Genomic DNA, 16,040 nt, shown 5'->3' with positions numbered 1-16,040 from the left:
CCTTCTTTTCCAATCTGAAAGTTGACAGCTATGGTGCAGGCAGTAGTGAGCTTGGTGGACCTTGGTGGAGCCAGGCTTAGTGTTAAGCATCTTCCTAGATTCCTCTGTCCCGAGTCCTTTCACAGCACCTGCAATGGGAGAGGAAAGGGCCTGAGAGCCCCTCCAGAAAAGAAGAGACCACGCTTTCTCAGCGCTGCCTTTTCCCAGGGCCCGCTCCCCAGGCCGGACTCCATTTCCCAGGATGCTACCGGGAGGCGAGGCTGGAAGGCCGAGAGCTGCTCTTCCTCCTCCTCCTCCTCCTCCTCCTGGAGATTGCAGCATCCCGCATCGCCTGCTCTGGTCTGGACAGGCGTCCGGGGCGCCTTTAATCCGCCTAGCAAACAGCAGCAGCAGCGGCGGAGGCGTCCGGGGAGCCTCCTCCTGCTGCAGTCTGCATTCTGCCTTTGTCCTGCGCCCCGCCATGGCCTCGGGGGCTCATGCACAGGTAAGGGGGCAGGTGCCAGGCCTTGCAGCAGCACCAGCAGCAGCAGCAGCAGCCACAGCTGGAGACGTCTTTCCCGGGGAGGGGGCGGCGCTCGCCTTTACTCTCCCCTTTCTGCAGGGAGAGAGCAGAGTCCCAAACGCCACCCGCTTCCAACGGATCAGAGCCCTGGCGCTGCAGCGAGGGCGCCTCTGAGCACGTGCAGAGTGGCCCCGCACTCTTCCCCACTGGGCTTGGGAGGCAGGAAAGGGTCCCTCTGCGCCCCCAACCCTAAAGAGGGAACAACCCCCTAAATCTAAATAACAATAAAGAGAGGCTTTAAATGGGGAGTCGTCTTTTGGATGCACTGGGAATGGTGATTTCCCCCGTCCACACACCTGTTCAGAGAAGGTAGGTCCAGAGGGAGGCGAGGGGAGCTAAGGGATCCCGCAATTTCAGTGAGACTATTAAGGAGGCCAGCGGGGAAGGTATTTTTTGGGACCAGCTGCGGTTTAAATCAGGGCAGGAATATGATGGAGGCAGGCCCTCCCGCCCCCAAAGATATGTCTGGCTCCTGGAATGGGTTGGTCTAGATCAGTGTTTCCCAACCTTGTGCCTCCAGCTGTTTTTGAACTACAACTCCCATCATCCCTGACTAGCAAGACCAGTGGCAAGGGATGGTGGGAATTGTAGTCCAAAAAACAGCTGGAGGCACAAGGTTGGGAAACACTGGTCTAGATTTTTATTAGCCTGGTGCTTTCCTTCTCCAGATGTTTTGGACTACAAATCCCATCAGCCCCTGTCCACATGATGGTGTAGCTCATGGGTAGGCAAATTAAGGCCCCGGGGGCCGGATTCGGCCCAATCGCCTTCTAAATCCAGACCGCAGATGGTCTGGGAATCAGTGTGTTTTTACATAAGTAGAAGGTGTGCTTTTATTTAAAATGCATCTCTTGGTTATTTGTGGGGCATAGGCATTCGTTCATACCCCCCCAGAAAATAGTCTGCCCCCCCAAGGTCTGAGGCACAGTGGACAGGCCCCCTGCTGAAAAAGTTTGCTGACCCCTGGTGTAGCTGATGGGGGCAGGCCTGTGCTGGCTGGGGGCTGATGGGAGTTGTAGTCCAAAGCATCTGGAGGGCAGTAGGTTTGTTTATTTATTAAAATATCTGCATGCTGCTATTTCATTAAAATCAAATCAAAGTGGTTCACAGTAGTACGTGCGAAGAAACCGTATAAAAGTGAAAATCAGGCATCAGTTGACTATTATGATAATACTTATTCTTAATTGCCTGCGTGGGCCTGGAGGAATAAAAAAGTTTTCAGCAGGCGTGTTTAAAGGTAGAAGCAGAAAGTTGGCCAAAATATTATTTATTTGTGTGCTGGGATGGGGAGAAAGATGTAACAGACAGGATGGTGTAAAATGGGGAGTGGCAAGCTTATTTCGTGCATCTTGCACATTTGCCCCTTGGAACTCACTGCTACAGGATGGTTTGGAACAGAGATGATATACATACATAATAATTCTCCATATATCAAGAGCAGATCTGATGTTGAGTTAGTCTGGCTGAGGACCACTGGCGTTCCAGGTGGTAGATCACGATGTTCCTCCCTTTGGCTCCCAAGAGAGTATTCTTTGACGGAGGGGTTACCTCTGCTTGAGCAATGTAGCCATTTTAAATGCCAGTAAGGAAACAGGGGTAATGAAGAAGTGAGAACAGAGTTAGGCCTGAACAGAAATATTAATGTGGGTCACATTAGAGGTACTGGAGAACAGAAGGTAAGAAATAAGAATATTATTATCATATCACTATGTTATTAAGATGATAAAGCATCTCAAAGACGATTGAAACCAAGCCTTATGAGAAATGATTGAGGGAGTTGGGTATGTTTAACCTGGAGAAGAGAAGAATGAGAGGAGCTATGGTAGGCGTCTTCAAATATCTGAAGGGCTGTCCCATGGGAGAGGGAATAAGCTTGTTTTCTCCTGCTCTGGAGAGTAGGACTCCAATTAATGCCTTCCAGTTACAAGAAAAGAGTTTCCAACTAATATATCAGGAATAACTTACTGACAACAAGAGCTGTTCAACAGTGGAACTGACTTCACAGAAGGTTTTGAAACATAGGTTAGGTTACCATCTGTTGTGGATTCCTTAGCTGTGATTTCTGATTTGCAGGGGGTTGGACTAGATGACCTTTGGGGGGTCCCTTCGAACTCTACAATTCAATGATTCTATGACATCTTTGGAGAGACTTACAAGAGTGAAAATGTTACAGTCTACTATGCTATGTACCTAAATGCTCCCCCGGAACTCAACTGGGACCTTCACGTCATGTTTTGTTACGCTTGTTAAATGTTCTTTCTAAAATGTAATAAAAACGTTTATAAAAACAAACACACCATTAAAAACCAATATGGCTAACCTGATCCAAAACACCCACCCACCCCACTCACACATGAAAACAAAGACCACCACAGCCAACCACAAATGAACAGCCACACCCTAGGCCAACCCCAACCTCTCTCACCACCAAAGGAACACAAGCGAACAGCAGAGAACCTGCACAAGCAACGCTGACACAAAACCCCACACATATATTAAGTAAAATGGAAACATCGCCACCTGACACCCCCCCACACTCATCTTCCCCCCTCCACCTCTTTCCCTCTTTCTTCCTAATGTCTCAACAAATGAAACCGATTTGTAAAATAAAAAATAAAAAATGTTACATGGGGGGGGGGGGGGGGAAATACGAGAGAGGGACATTGCACCATACCTTTGTAAATCAAGAAAATCTTTAATAAAAATACATTAAAAAATAAAATAAAAACAAACACACAAACTTCAGTGGGTGGTCCTGAAGCAGGAAGCCCTTCCTATTCTTCTTCGAAGCACCTTCCTATCCTACACAACTGCTAAGAAAGCGCACCTAAGACTTTGCCCAAGCAGACCCACAACCTGCGGTTCAGATCGCATGCTGCCCTGAGACGGGCTGCTTTTCGGTGCGGTGTCCCTGATGAGAGAGATGCCATTCAGCACCTGCCCCCGATGACCATGCAACTTCGTTCTAGATGAGCGCTGGCCCCTCGAGCTGTGGGATAGAAGCTCACTTCCCTGAACACCAGTGCCATTGTAGTTTTGAGTGGATCCTCTGCCCCTGAAATGGAAGCAGCTGATTGGAGGAAGGCAGCAAGCTGTTAAGCAACGCAGGAAGCTGTATCTCACCAGACTATAGAACCATCTAACACAGTGTTCCCTGACTGGCAGCAGCTCTCCGCGGTCTCAGGCAGGGAGGGTCTCCTTTACATGAGAACATGTTGTTGTTTAGTCGTGTCTGACTCTTCATGACCCCCTGGACCAGAGCACGCCAGGCACTCCTGTCTTCCACTGCCTCCCGCAGTTTGGTCAAACTCATGCTGGTCGCTTTGAGAACACTGTCCCACCATCTCGTCCTCTGTCGCCCCCTTCTCCTTGTGCCCTCCATCTTTCCCAACATCAGGGTCTTCTCCAGGGAGTCTTCTCTTCTCATGAGGTGGCCAAAGTCTTGGAGCCTCAGCTTCAGGATCTGTCCTTCCAGTGAGCACTCAGGGCTGATTTCCTTCAGAATGGATCGGTTTGAACTTCTTGCAGCCCATGGGACTCTCAAGAGTCTCCTCCAGCACCAGAATTCGACATAAGGAGAGCCAGTGTGGTGTAGTGGTTAAGAGCCGTAGTCTCGTAATCTGGTGAACCGGGTTCGCATCTCTTCTCCTCCAGATGCAGCTGCTGGGCGACCTTGGGCTAGTCACACTTCTTTGAAGTTTCTCAGCCCCACTCACCTCGCAGAGTGTTTGTTGTGGGAGAGGAAGGGAAAGGAGATTGTTAGCCGCTTTGAGACTCCTTCAGGTAGTGATAAAGCGGGATATCAAATCCGAACTCCTCCTTTTCTTCTTCTGCTGGATGAGGCCAGTCACACATCTCTAGTCCAGCATCATGTTCTCGCAGCGGCCAAACAGAAGCCCCAGTAGGACCCGAGCACAAAAGCAGTCTGTCCACCTGTGGGTTCCCACAACTGGCATTGCTACCTGACCCCAGGTGCATAGAGAAGCCCTCCTTTCTTTTCTGTCCTGAAGCTGCCTTGGATGGCCTTGTTGAGTTCTAGTATTTCAAGAACATAAGAAGAGATTCCTGTGGAAGTGAGCAAGCAGAGTTCAAGCGCAAGAGCACCGTGGCTTCCATAGTTTTACGTATTCTGAGAGGGGATTTTTTAATGTTCCCTTCCACATTAAAAAAATATATTTATTTTGTCCATAAAATTTTCCTTTCCACTTTGTTTGATTAGAATATATGTATGAGATTGTATGGGGAAAATATGGAATAACAGATACAAATTTGCTTAAAATGTATATAGGAAGTGCAGTGTAAGCGATGGAAGTCAATCAATGAAATTTTATTATTGAGATATTTGTAGAATAAATTTGGAAGAAATTCTTCCAATTTTTCTTCTTATTTTTTCTTTTCTTCCTTTTTTCTTTTTTGTTCTTTTTATATATATGTGTGCTTATCTGAAAAATGTATGTATGTATTTGTAGTATTTTGCTTGTATTTTGTATATATATATATATATTTTTAAAAAGATATATTTAAAAAAATAAACCACTTTGCAGATAGGAAAGTAGGACACCGGGGCAAGAATGTTGTCTCTGGTGTAAAGGTTCCTGCAGGGATGTGCAGATTTTGTCCCCCCACCCCATGGGAATCCTGAAAAAAATACACCCCCTTCCTCCACTTGCATGAGGCACCATTCCGCATCGTCTTGGTGTGAAATGTGTTACGCCAGCCTTTGCATTTATATCTCACCTTTTCCTCCAAGGAGCTCAAGTATGGTTTACATGGTTCTTCCCACTCCCTATAGAATCCTAGAAGAGCAGACTTGGAAGGGACCACGGTGGTCATCTAGCCCTACCCCCCTTCAATGCAAGAATCTTTTGCTCAACCTGGGGCTCGAACCCACAACCCTGAGTCCCATGCTTTACAACATATCCCCACAACAACCCTGAGAGGTAGGTTAGGTTGTGTGTGAGTCACAGGCCCAAGGTCACCTAGTGAGCTTCATGGCTAAATGGGGATTTGAACCCAGGTCCCAGTCCTACACACTCTTAACTACTACACCAGACTGGTTCAGTGTTCAATAGGTGAGGACTGTATGGGAGCAGACAGCAACTGGTGCTTCTAGAACAATACTGGTGGGTTGGGAGATCTGAGCACCCTAGTGCATTGCCGTTATTGATCATGCAAATAGAATGAGTTTGCATATGGAAACAGTTATATACTGCCTTTTGACACCTGGATAGCACGCAGGTGGTTGTTTATTATTATTATTGACTGCAGCTTGAACAGAGAAATTTTGTATTGCCGTTATGTCTTTTCTAATAATGCCTTGGACTAATTTTAAAGGCAGTGTGGCACAATGACACCCCATCCTCCATCCAGCTATAAAAATCTGGGACAGATATAGATTAAAACAAAGTCCTGCAACCTCCTGACAACCGTCTAAGCCACCCTGAGCAATTAAATTGGAATAGGGAACTAGGTAATTATGCCATCTGGCGAAAAGCAAAGCTTATTGAGAATATGTGATCATATATGCGGCGGAGGGGGCAGTAGGAGAGCTCCCCCCTTTTATAAATGGTTGCAGTTGAAGTGTTTGCTGGATATTCAACAATTGCAGCAGCGTAATACCCCCGGGGAGAGCCTATAAATCTGGAAGCCCTTCCTGAATGGTTAAAGTAGCACCAAACTCCGCTTTTAAAAGTCGACCATAATATGTCCGCTGGAGAAAATGGAGGACTTTAATTACAGAAGGTTTTGTGCGCGCATGAGATTGGAGGAGAGATTATGGAGAGAGCTCCACCTTTTCCTTGGTAGATAATATTCCGCCTCTGCTGACTTGAAGTAAAGCAGTTTCTCTCTTGGTGGCACCTAATGCCACTTTAAATTTGGAAGGTATACAGTACAGTGTCAGAAACGTGGAAGAGGGTTTCGTGGACCCTTTGCTGGAGCTGTGGGAGGACAGAAATACTGGACTGGGATTCTGCTTCCAATATCATCTGTAGCACGTCATGAAGCATTGCCAATGTCTCCATTCTCTAGTTCTGCTATTTGAAAGGAAGGGTTTTTAAAAAATGGAAAGGCAATTGGGTGTTTAATTTTACAACAAATTAGGAGGGGATTCCTTGTTTGTTTTTGTTTTTGCTTTTATTATGCATTTTGTGTTCTTATTTTGTATTTTAGTGTTGTGAACTGACCTGTCATCTTCAGATGAAGGGCAGCATACAAATAAATAAGCAAATGAAACACAATGGAAACCATCAGGACTTCCTGACAACCGAGAAACAGATTTTTAAGGATTTGGTGTCCTGACTAGTTGGATGCTTAGACTAACTGCAAGCCATGTTTTGCTCTAGGGTGGAGTTCATGGTTCTGATCTCTTAACCAGTTACAGGTTTGAATTGCAAGTGCTGGCAATTCAGATACAGGTTTGAATTGCAAGTGCTTTCTGGGGAAAGAAGGTGTAAGGCTTCAAAGGACGGTCTGCTGTCTAATAGGAGCAGCTCACAGATGTGTAGAGTTGGAAGGGATTCCAAGGCTCATCTCGTCCAACCTCCAAAGTCAAAATGTGGACCTCCGTCCATACTCTGCGGCTCTGTTTTGTCTATGGATGCCTTTCCTTCTTTCTAGCCCATCCATCTTCCATCCTCCTCTCTTGACTGGCCCTAGCAAACACAGAGAGAGCCCTCAGTGCATAAGAGCTAGAATCACAGAATTGCAGACTTGGAAGGGACCCCAAGAGTCATTCAGCCCAGTCCCCTGTGAGGCAGGATGAGGCCTGTGAGGGCTGTCGTCATCACACTCTCTAGCAGAGGGAACTGTCCAGAACACCATCCCAGGTTCCCTTTCTCGTTGCCGCAGGTGATGTTTGAGGACGTGGCCGTCTATTTCTCCTCAGCGGAGTGGGCAGAGCTAGCAGAATGGCAGAAGGACCTCTACCGGGCCGTGATGGTGGACAACTATGAAGCGGTCACCTCGCTGGGTAAGGATCTCTCTCATTCCCTGCTTGGGTGTCCTTTGATGTTCCTGAGAGCCTGGAGACATTAGATAAATGATCCTGGCATAGAGATGTCAGGGTTTGCAGTGGGGACAGGATCTCTTCGTTGAACTGACGTGGGGGCTGGTGTAAGATTTTGCAATCTGCAAACTGTAGACCAAGCACCAGTCCAAAACTTTTTGTTCGACTTTAGACCAGCATTTCACCAACTTGGTTCCTGCATAAGAGCATCAGATGGCTGCCAGATGAGGCCAAAGAGAGCACACCTTGTCTGCCATCCGGTTCTCATGGTGGCCAAGCCAGATGCCTGAGTGGGAAGCTTGCATGCAGGACCAAATTGCAACAGCAGCAACCCTCCCCATTTGCCATTTTATTTCATTGCATTTCTGTCCCGCTTTTTTCCTCCCAGGTTGCTCAAGGTGGCATACGTGGTTCCCCCCCCCCCCTTTAATTCCCACAACAATGCTGAGAGGTAGGTTAGGCTGAGAGGCAGTGACTGGTCCTAGGTCACCCTGTGAACTTCTTGGCTGAGCGGGGACTTGAACCCTTGTCTCTCAGGGGACAGTCTCCAGGGGACAGTAAGCTTTCCCCTGAACATGTCCCCAGATGCTATGGATACAGCTGGTTCCTTCACTTGACAGACCATCCATGAGGAGGCTGCTGGATAGCCTTCTGTAGGAGTCCTGGCATGGTATACAAGAACTGATAAGCAACCTGGTTACCTAGAAAGGAATGCTAGAGGGATGCTCTTATTTATAACCTTAGGTTGCTAGTATGATTTGTGGGAATGTTCAGGGTGACAGGAGAGGATATATTATTTGTTAATATCCTTCCTAACTTGCGTTAGCAAGTTTCTTTACTTAGCAGAGTGCATTCCCCTTTACACAGCAGAAAACTAGTTGCAAACGCGTGTGAGTTTCTTAAGACAATGCACAATTCAATCTGGCTTGTCCTCATTGTGTTCCAATATTTTCCTGGTAAGGCCCCTTGTAAAAGGTAAAGGTAAAGGTACCCCTGCCCGTACGGGCCAGTCTTGACAGACTCTGGGGTTGTGCGCCCATCTCACTCAAGAGGCCAGGGGCCAGCGCTGTCCGGAGACACTTCCGGGTCACGTGGCCAGCGTGACATCGCTGCTCTGGCGAGCCAGAGCCGCACACGGAAACGCCGTTTACCTTCCCGCTGGTAAGCGGTCCCTATTTATCTACTTGCACCCGGAGGTGCTTTCGAACTGCTAGGTTGGCAGGCGCTGGGACCGAGCAGCGGGAGCGCACCCCGCCGCAGGGATTCGAACCGCCGACCTTTCGATCGGCAAGCCCTAGGCGCTGAGGCTTTAACCCACAGCGCCACCTGCGTCCCAGAAGGCCCCTTGAGTCTCTCCTAAAAGAATAAAGACAACACATTCTTATTCATAAGCGATAAAAAGAAAGTTTACTCATGATCAGGCAGAGCACAGTGTGATCCCTGAAGGCAGACTTAAGGCTTAAAGTTACAAACTTGTACTAACAGGTTTATCCCATAAGGGAGATGACCGGAGGGACCGCTTGGCTGGCAGCCAGCAGTTCATTCCAGGAAGTTTGCAGGACGAAAGGAAGATGGAAAAGAGAGAAAGTGGCAGCATGCCTTGTCCTTTTATCAGGTCTGGAAAGATCACGCCCACCCACTAGTCACATGCAAGGAAGGATGCTCTAGGCCAGGAGGAACAGGAAGTTTCGACTGGCTGGACCAAACATCCCCTTGCATGTCCACTCTAGCAAAACAAGGAATGTTGTATTTGACTGCTCCCAGTGGATTACATCCCACGTGACTGATATATTACTCATGAATACGAATATTATTTATTTGTGTGGCCAAAGCCATTACAGAACAAAGTACGTAAAACAGAATGAAATACATTACGCAATTAAAATAATGATGGAAACCAGGCATTCTGTCAATACTGTTACATGCCCCCTAAATCTGTTCTGGGGGGCAGATGAAGTTGATGGACTATATGGAACTGGCGGAAATGACTGGCAGAATCTGAGACCAGGGAGAAGAGTCGGTGGAAGAAGATTGGAAAAAGTTTAAGGATTATTTACAGAAATATTGTAAAATTAATGAATGTTAGAAAAATGATGGAATGAAGTTCTAACAAGGTTAGAATATGTTAAGATAAATTACAGGACAGAAAACAGGGGGAGATGGAAAGGAATTGCTGAAACAGTTAATTGAAGTGGAATACAAAAAGGGAGGTGTGAGGAGGTCGCTGAAACAAGTGAACGAAAGTTATGATATCAAAATTAATGGATGTGTTTTTAATTGTTTTTGTTTGGTTTGGTTGATTTAATGTTTTAGGGTTTGGGTTGTGTGGTGTTTTTGTTTTTGTTTTTGTATTGTATTGTATTGTTTAATTCTTTTTCTTTTCTTTTGTAATTTTTAAACTGCTAATAAATATTATTTTAAAAAAAAACACTAAATCTGTTCTGGGGGTTCCCCCAACTCTTTGGAACACCTTTGTAGAGGGTGCGGGAGGAAAGGAAGGGCAGTGCCAACACCCAGCCACAAATCATCTCTGTAATGCAGTGTGCTCCCAAAGTGTGCTAAGTGGACCCAGAGGTGCCGAAAAGAGTGCAGTGAAGGTGCCTGCCTGATGTCAAGAGGCAGGGAGTTCCAGGGTGTCACTACACTAAAATATAAAGAGTTCTTACAAATGCAGAACAGGTATTGCTATTTATTTATTTTATGACTTTCTTTCCGCATGCATCTCAAGGCAATTTATCACTATGTCATTAAGAAGAGCTAGAAATACTTGTCGTCATTTCGAACCACTTTAGAAACCGATACAATACGCCAGGCATGTCCAACGCCCAAGAGAGTGCGATCTACTCCCACTATAAAAAAACCGGCAGTTATTTGAAATCTAGCTCAGTGGTTAGCGTATTGCAGTCAAGTCTAACAGGTCGATTGCGATCTACTGGTCGATCGTGGGGCGTCCCTGGTCAATCGCGTGATCCTGATCGACCTCCCACCTCCCCCAATAGATCACTGCCACATGCACCACCTGCAGAAAAGGATGCTATATCCTTGCAAGAAATGAAGGGGAAATAAAGATGCTGTCCTCTGCTCCCACAACAGGGCACCCGTCCGCCAAACCTGAGATCATCTGCAAAATCGAGCGCGAAGAAGAGCCTTGTATGGAGGAGCCCCTCGAGACCCCCAAATGGAAGAGACCCCACAGCCCCTGGCTGGGTGAGTTGGGGGTTTTGGGGGGGGGCTTGGGGGTCCTTGCAAAGAGGCCTTTCCTTGTCCCTCCCCCCTCCCCGTAACTGGTCCTTGCTGGTGTTGCAGTCGGGCCTACGATGGCTCTGGCCTCACAGATAAAGCAAACTCTGACCGGCAGCATCTCGGGATGTGAACCAGGATTGGGACCCGGGTTCAAATCCCCTCCACCAGCTCCCTAGTGCTGGAATTGAGCCGGTCCCCGTCTCTCCTCCTGGCCTACCTGGCAGGGCTGCCCTCGCCATGAGGCGGCCATGTATGCCACCCTGAGGGAAACTTGGGATACGGACATAACCATAAGTACAGTGGTGCCCCGCAAGACGAATGCCTCGCAAGACGGAAAACCCGCTAGACGAAAGGGTTTTCCGTTTTGGAGGCGCTTCGCAAAACGAATTTCCCTATGGGCTTGCTTCGCAAGATGAAAATGTCTTGCGAGTTCCTGCGGGGTTTTTCCCCCTTTCCCCCCCTTTTCCTAAGCCGCTAAACCGCTTAACAGCTGATCCGCTAAGCCGCTTATCAGCTGATCCGCTAAGCCACTAAGCCTCTTAAGAGCTGATCTGCTAAGCTGCTTAACAGCTGATCCGCTAAGCCGCTTATCAGCTGATCCGCTAAGCCGCTAAGCTGCTTAACAGCTGATCCGCTAAGCCGCTTAACAGCTGATCCGCTAAGCCGCTAAGCCTCTTAAGAGCTGATCCGCTAAGCCGCTTAACAGCTGATCCGCTAAGCCGCTAAGCCTAAGAGCTGATCCGCTAAGCCGCTTAACAGCTGATCCGCTAAGCCGCTAAGCCTCTTAAGAGCTGATCCGCTAAGCCGCTTAACAGCTGATCCGCTAAGCCGCTTATCAGCTGATCCGCTAAGCTCCTAAGCCGCTTAACAGCTGATCCGCTAAGGCTCTAAGCCGCTAATAGCGCTAATCCGCTAAGCCGCTAATGGGCTTGCTTCGCAAGATGAAAAAACCGCAAGATGAAGAGACTCGCAGAACGGATTCTTTTCGTCTTGCGAGACACCACTGTACAAAGATCAGTGTTTTTACCTCGAAGTTATCCTGTAGTTTCACGTAATAGACTCATCCCGATCCATCCCGGAGGCAGACCCCCCAAACTCCTCCCAGACTCTTGAGGCGATTCCGTCTTTTTCGGATTATTTCGAACCGAAACTCGTGTCCAAATGCCTCCAACTACCATCCTTCCTTTTGTGTAAAAAGCTTTGGGGCTTTTTTTCCTTCTTACGATCCAGCGTATATAAATTTTTATGAAATGACGTGACTTCGAATTCCCATTGGGAGAAAAAAAATCTCCTGGGGGAATTAGGCATTCTACATTTATTTGGCCTTCTGGAGGCTGTTGCCATGGAAACGCTCCCCTGAAGGAAAAAAGGCAGGAAAATGCCTCAGCTAGAGGACCGCTCCTATGTCTCCCATTTTGTCCACATCCCTGCCTATTCTGAGGAGAAACGTCTCCACAGGAAGGATCCCAGATCCCCTAAGATTCCTCACCCCTTAAGTCCTTGAGGGAGATACAGATAACCTGAAGGCCAGAAAGAAACCACAAAGGCTGTGGTACCGTGGGAGGATTTTAATTTTTCTTTTCCTCACAGAGGAAAGATGGGGTCTGCCAAGCTGACCAGAGGCAAGGAGGCCAAAATGGCTCCTGCCCCAGGGAGAGGAGGCACCAGTCTAGTCATCCTAGCGATAATGATAATAATATACTTATTTGGACCCTGCCCATCTGGGAGGCTTCCAGCGTAAATAAAAACATACACAGGGCTGCCTTCAGAGGTCTTCTAAAAGTTGTATAGTTACTTATCTCCACAGGGTGGGCGCCACCACAACATGTCAAAAATTTCAAATCAATTTTCCATAAGCTTTCCCAATCTGAAAGCTGAATATTATGCCCCAAATTCCTTGCCCAGGATATCATTACAGATTTAACCTGTTCATCCTTTGCATGCCATTCCAAAAGTAATCTATACATTTTCGACAGTAATTTTATATTTTCTAACAAGCCTTTTTCAAATCTTTAGGTCTCATAGCTGAAACCTTTCTTTTTATCTATCTTAAAGATATCATTTAGATGGTGAAAATGTAGCCAGTCAGTTAATCCCTTATCTCTTCAAAATCTTTCAATTTCACCTGATGTTCTACTTCAGTATGTTGCCCAATTATTTCTCATATTTAGTTTTTTTTTTCAGAGATATCGCTTCCAGTGCAGAAAGCCACCAGGGCATTTCTGTTCCAGTAGCCGGTTCTTTTTTTAAAACATGATTTTATTAAAGCTTTCTTCATAATGCGGTGGTAATAATAATAATAATAATAATAATAATAATAATAATAATTTATTTATATCCTGCCCTCCCCAGCCGAAGCCGGGCTCAGAGAGGCTAACAACAATAAAAGTAACACAGCACTCCAAAATCCATTCATTATAAAATCAGTTCAAATCAAATTAATGGCAACCATTGGGCTAGAGTTCTGTGAGGATTGCCAAAGGAGGGGGTCAGTCTGTGCCCTGGCCAAAGGCCTGGTGGAACAGCTCTGTCTTGTAGAAAGATGTCAAGTCCCGCAGGGCCCGAGTCTCTTGGGACAGAGCGTTCCACCAGATCGGGGCCACAGCCAAAAAAGCCCTGGCTCTAGTTGAGGCCAGCCTAAACTCCCTGTGGCCCGGGATCTCCAAGATATTTTTGTTTGAAGACCGTAAGGTCCTCCGTGGGACATAGCAGGAGACGCGGCCCTGTAGGTACGAGGGTCCTAGGCCATATAGGAACGCTCTGTCACAAGAGACAAGGGCCCTGCAGGACTTGACATCTTTCCGCAGGGCCTGCAAGACAGAGCTGTTCCACCTGGCATTTGGTCAGGGCGCAGCCTGACCCCCTCCTCTGGCAATCTTTACAAAACTTTAGTTTATGGTTGCCATCAATTTTGATTTTAATTCATTTTTATAATGTTTTATAATGTCATACTGTTTTAGTGTTGTTAGCCGCCCTGAGCCCGGCTTCGGCTGGGGAGGGCGGGATATAAATAAAATTTATTATTATTATTATTATTATTAAAGGTTAAAACCAGCACCTTAAACCTGATCCTGTACTCCACCGGGAGCTAGTGCAGCTGGTATAGCACTGGGTGAATGTGATCCCGCGGCAAGGACCCATAAGATCAAATGAAGTTCTTCTCAGGGACTGAACGTGGGGTTTCTCCCCGAGTCAGTGATGGTGAGACTCTCTCTTTCCCTTTCTTCCCTGCAGGAGATGGGATCAGGGTGGAAGACGAGGACGAAGGCAGAGGCGCAGTCCCTGTCCCGCGGCGCAAGAGGAAGAAGATGGTCCACCCTTCCAGAATGGAGAAACCGGTGACCCGGGCGGCAAGCACACAGTACGAGGACGAGGGACCCCCGAAGTCGACGCTGAAGACTAAGCCCCCCGAGTGCCCTGAGTGCGGCAAGAGCTTCCTGAGCAACGTGGCAATGGTCATTCACATCCGGACGCACACTGGGGAACGGCCCTTCAAATGCCACCTGTGCCCCAAGGGCTTCCCCTCGCGGGGGGACCTGAAACGGCACATCAAGACCCACCTGCGCAAGAAGGAGGATCCCGCGGCCGGCGACACCAGCCCCAAGGCGCGGAAGTGCCTGACGGCCAAGCTCCAGCTCCTGCGCCAGCTTGGGGCCACCCTGGGCCCCAGGAAGCCCCACACCTGCGCCCAGTGCGGAAAGAGCTTCAACAAGAAGCAGGACTTGCGCAAGCACCATGGGACCCACTCGAGCGAGCGGCCCTTCTCCTGCCGCGAGTGTGGGCGCAGCTTCCGGCTCAAGCAGATCCTGGTGGCCCACATGAAAGTGCACATCGGGGAGCGGCCCTTCTCCTGCCAGCAGTGTGGGAAGCGCTTCAGCCAGAAGCACCATGTGGAGAGCCACCAGCGCGTCCACACGGGTGAGAAGCCCTTCTCGTGCACCACGTGCGGGAAGCGCTACTCGCAGAAGCAGCCGCTCATCAGCCACCTCCGGGTGCACACCGGGGAGCGGCCCTACGCCTGCGCGGAGTGCGGGAAGACCTTCCGCAACCAGGCCACCCTGACCATCCACAACCGGATGCACACCGGCGAGCGCCCCTACCGCTGCCTGCTGTGCGGCAAGACCTGCAGCCAGCTGCAGCACCTTAAGAGCCACCAGAGGGTCCACCGCGGGGAGCAGCACCTCCTGCAGGCGGGCGACGCCAAGGCGCTGGCCCTCAAGAGGGCCCGCGAGGTGAAGGAGAAGCCCTACCCGTGCCCCAGGTGCGAGAAGCGCTTCCGGGACGAGGAGATCATGCACACCCACCTGAGGACGCACGAGGAGAAGCTGGCAAAATGTGGACTCCTTCCGAGCGGAGCCAGCCCTGGGGAAGGCCCTCCTCTTCCCATCCAGCCCCCAAAGACCCTGCCGGAGTTTAAGTCCGTCGGCAGAGGGATGGGCGCAAGCAAGAAGCCTCCCTCTGCGCCCCAGCCTGGCCCGGCAACTGGGAAGAGGGCCTTTGCATGCTCCGATTGCGGCAGGAAATTCACCCAGGCAAAATACCTCACCATGCACCGGAGGAGCCACACATGAGGGAAACCTGTTTGCATTGGAAGGAAACCTGGTGGTGCATTTTAAGGGTGCCTACATGGGAAAGTGCCCAGGACAGAGAGAGAGAGAGAGAGAGAGAGAGAAGTAAAACTCTCCTGCTGAACCTGTCAGAGGTGGATTTGTCCATGGAGCTGGCAGTAGGAACAGGAATCCACTCCCTTAGGATGTGGCTACAGTCACTAGGCAAAATGGTGCTTTAAGATGGATCTCCCAAAAGCTTATTGGGTAGATTTTATAGCTAAGGTTGGGAGCTCAGTAGGAGTAAAGGAAGCTGTCTTATACAGAGTGAGACCATCTGACTCAATATTGTCTGCCAGCGGTGCACCGGGTTTCAAGCAGGGTGCATTACAGAAAATGACCCTGAGACACGCTGTCACTGAGCTATGACCCTTCCCCATCATTCAGAAGCAGTATGTCACTGACTGCCAGCTGCAAGGGACAGGCAGAGGAGCAGAGGACCCAACTCCTAGGGACCAAGGTCCCTTTGCCTCCCCCCAATACAATATTTGCAGGGCACCAGCCCCCACAAAGTTAATGAATACTGGCATTCAAATGGTGTGTGTGTGCTGCATCATGTGATTGGTTATGTGGGGCGGGGGTTACTTGCCCCCCTAATATATTATTCAATTTGGCACCCCAG

The 16,040-nt window shown here is 48.6% G+C and overlaps 1 protein-coding gene across 5 annotated transcripts; it reads left to right on the top strand.

Annotated features, from left to right (window-relative positions):
* The first annotated feature begins 261 nt into the window (after positions 1–261).
* LOC307199168 (uncharacterized protein) lies at positions 262–15,429 on the top strand. Of its 5 annotated transcripts, none has more exons than XM_079946889.1 (4): positions 262–484; positions 7,412–7,532; positions 10,662–10,775; positions 14,046–15,429. In XM_079946889.1, the coding sequence occupies exons 1-4, from the start codon at positions 461–463 to the stop codon at positions 15,380–15,382; spliced, it is 1,596 nt and encodes a 531-aa protein (XP_079803015.1). In that variant the 5' UTR covers positions 262–460; the 3' UTR covers positions 15,383–15,429. The 5 variants fall into 5 exon arrangements, with proteins under 5 accessions (XP_079803015.1, XP_079803016.1, XP_079803013.1 ...); XM_079946890.1 differs by lacking the exon at positions 262–484 and adding an exon at positions 5,217–5,502; XM_079946887.1 differs by lacking the exon at positions 262–484 and adding an exon at positions 6,700–6,944 and having other exon boundaries at positions 6,979–7,532.
* Positions 15,430–16,040: the final 611 nt, after the last annotated feature.

The sequence above is a fragment of the Podarcis cretensis genome, assembly GCF_951804945.1.
Source record: "Podarcis cretensis genome assembly, chromosome: 12".
Taxonomy (NCBI): Eukaryota; Metazoa; Chordata; class Lepidosauria; order Squamata; family Lacertidae; genus Podarcis; species Podarcis cretensis.
Note: the sequence above shows the minus strand (reverse complement) of the source record. Positions and strands in the feature narration are given on the sequence as shown.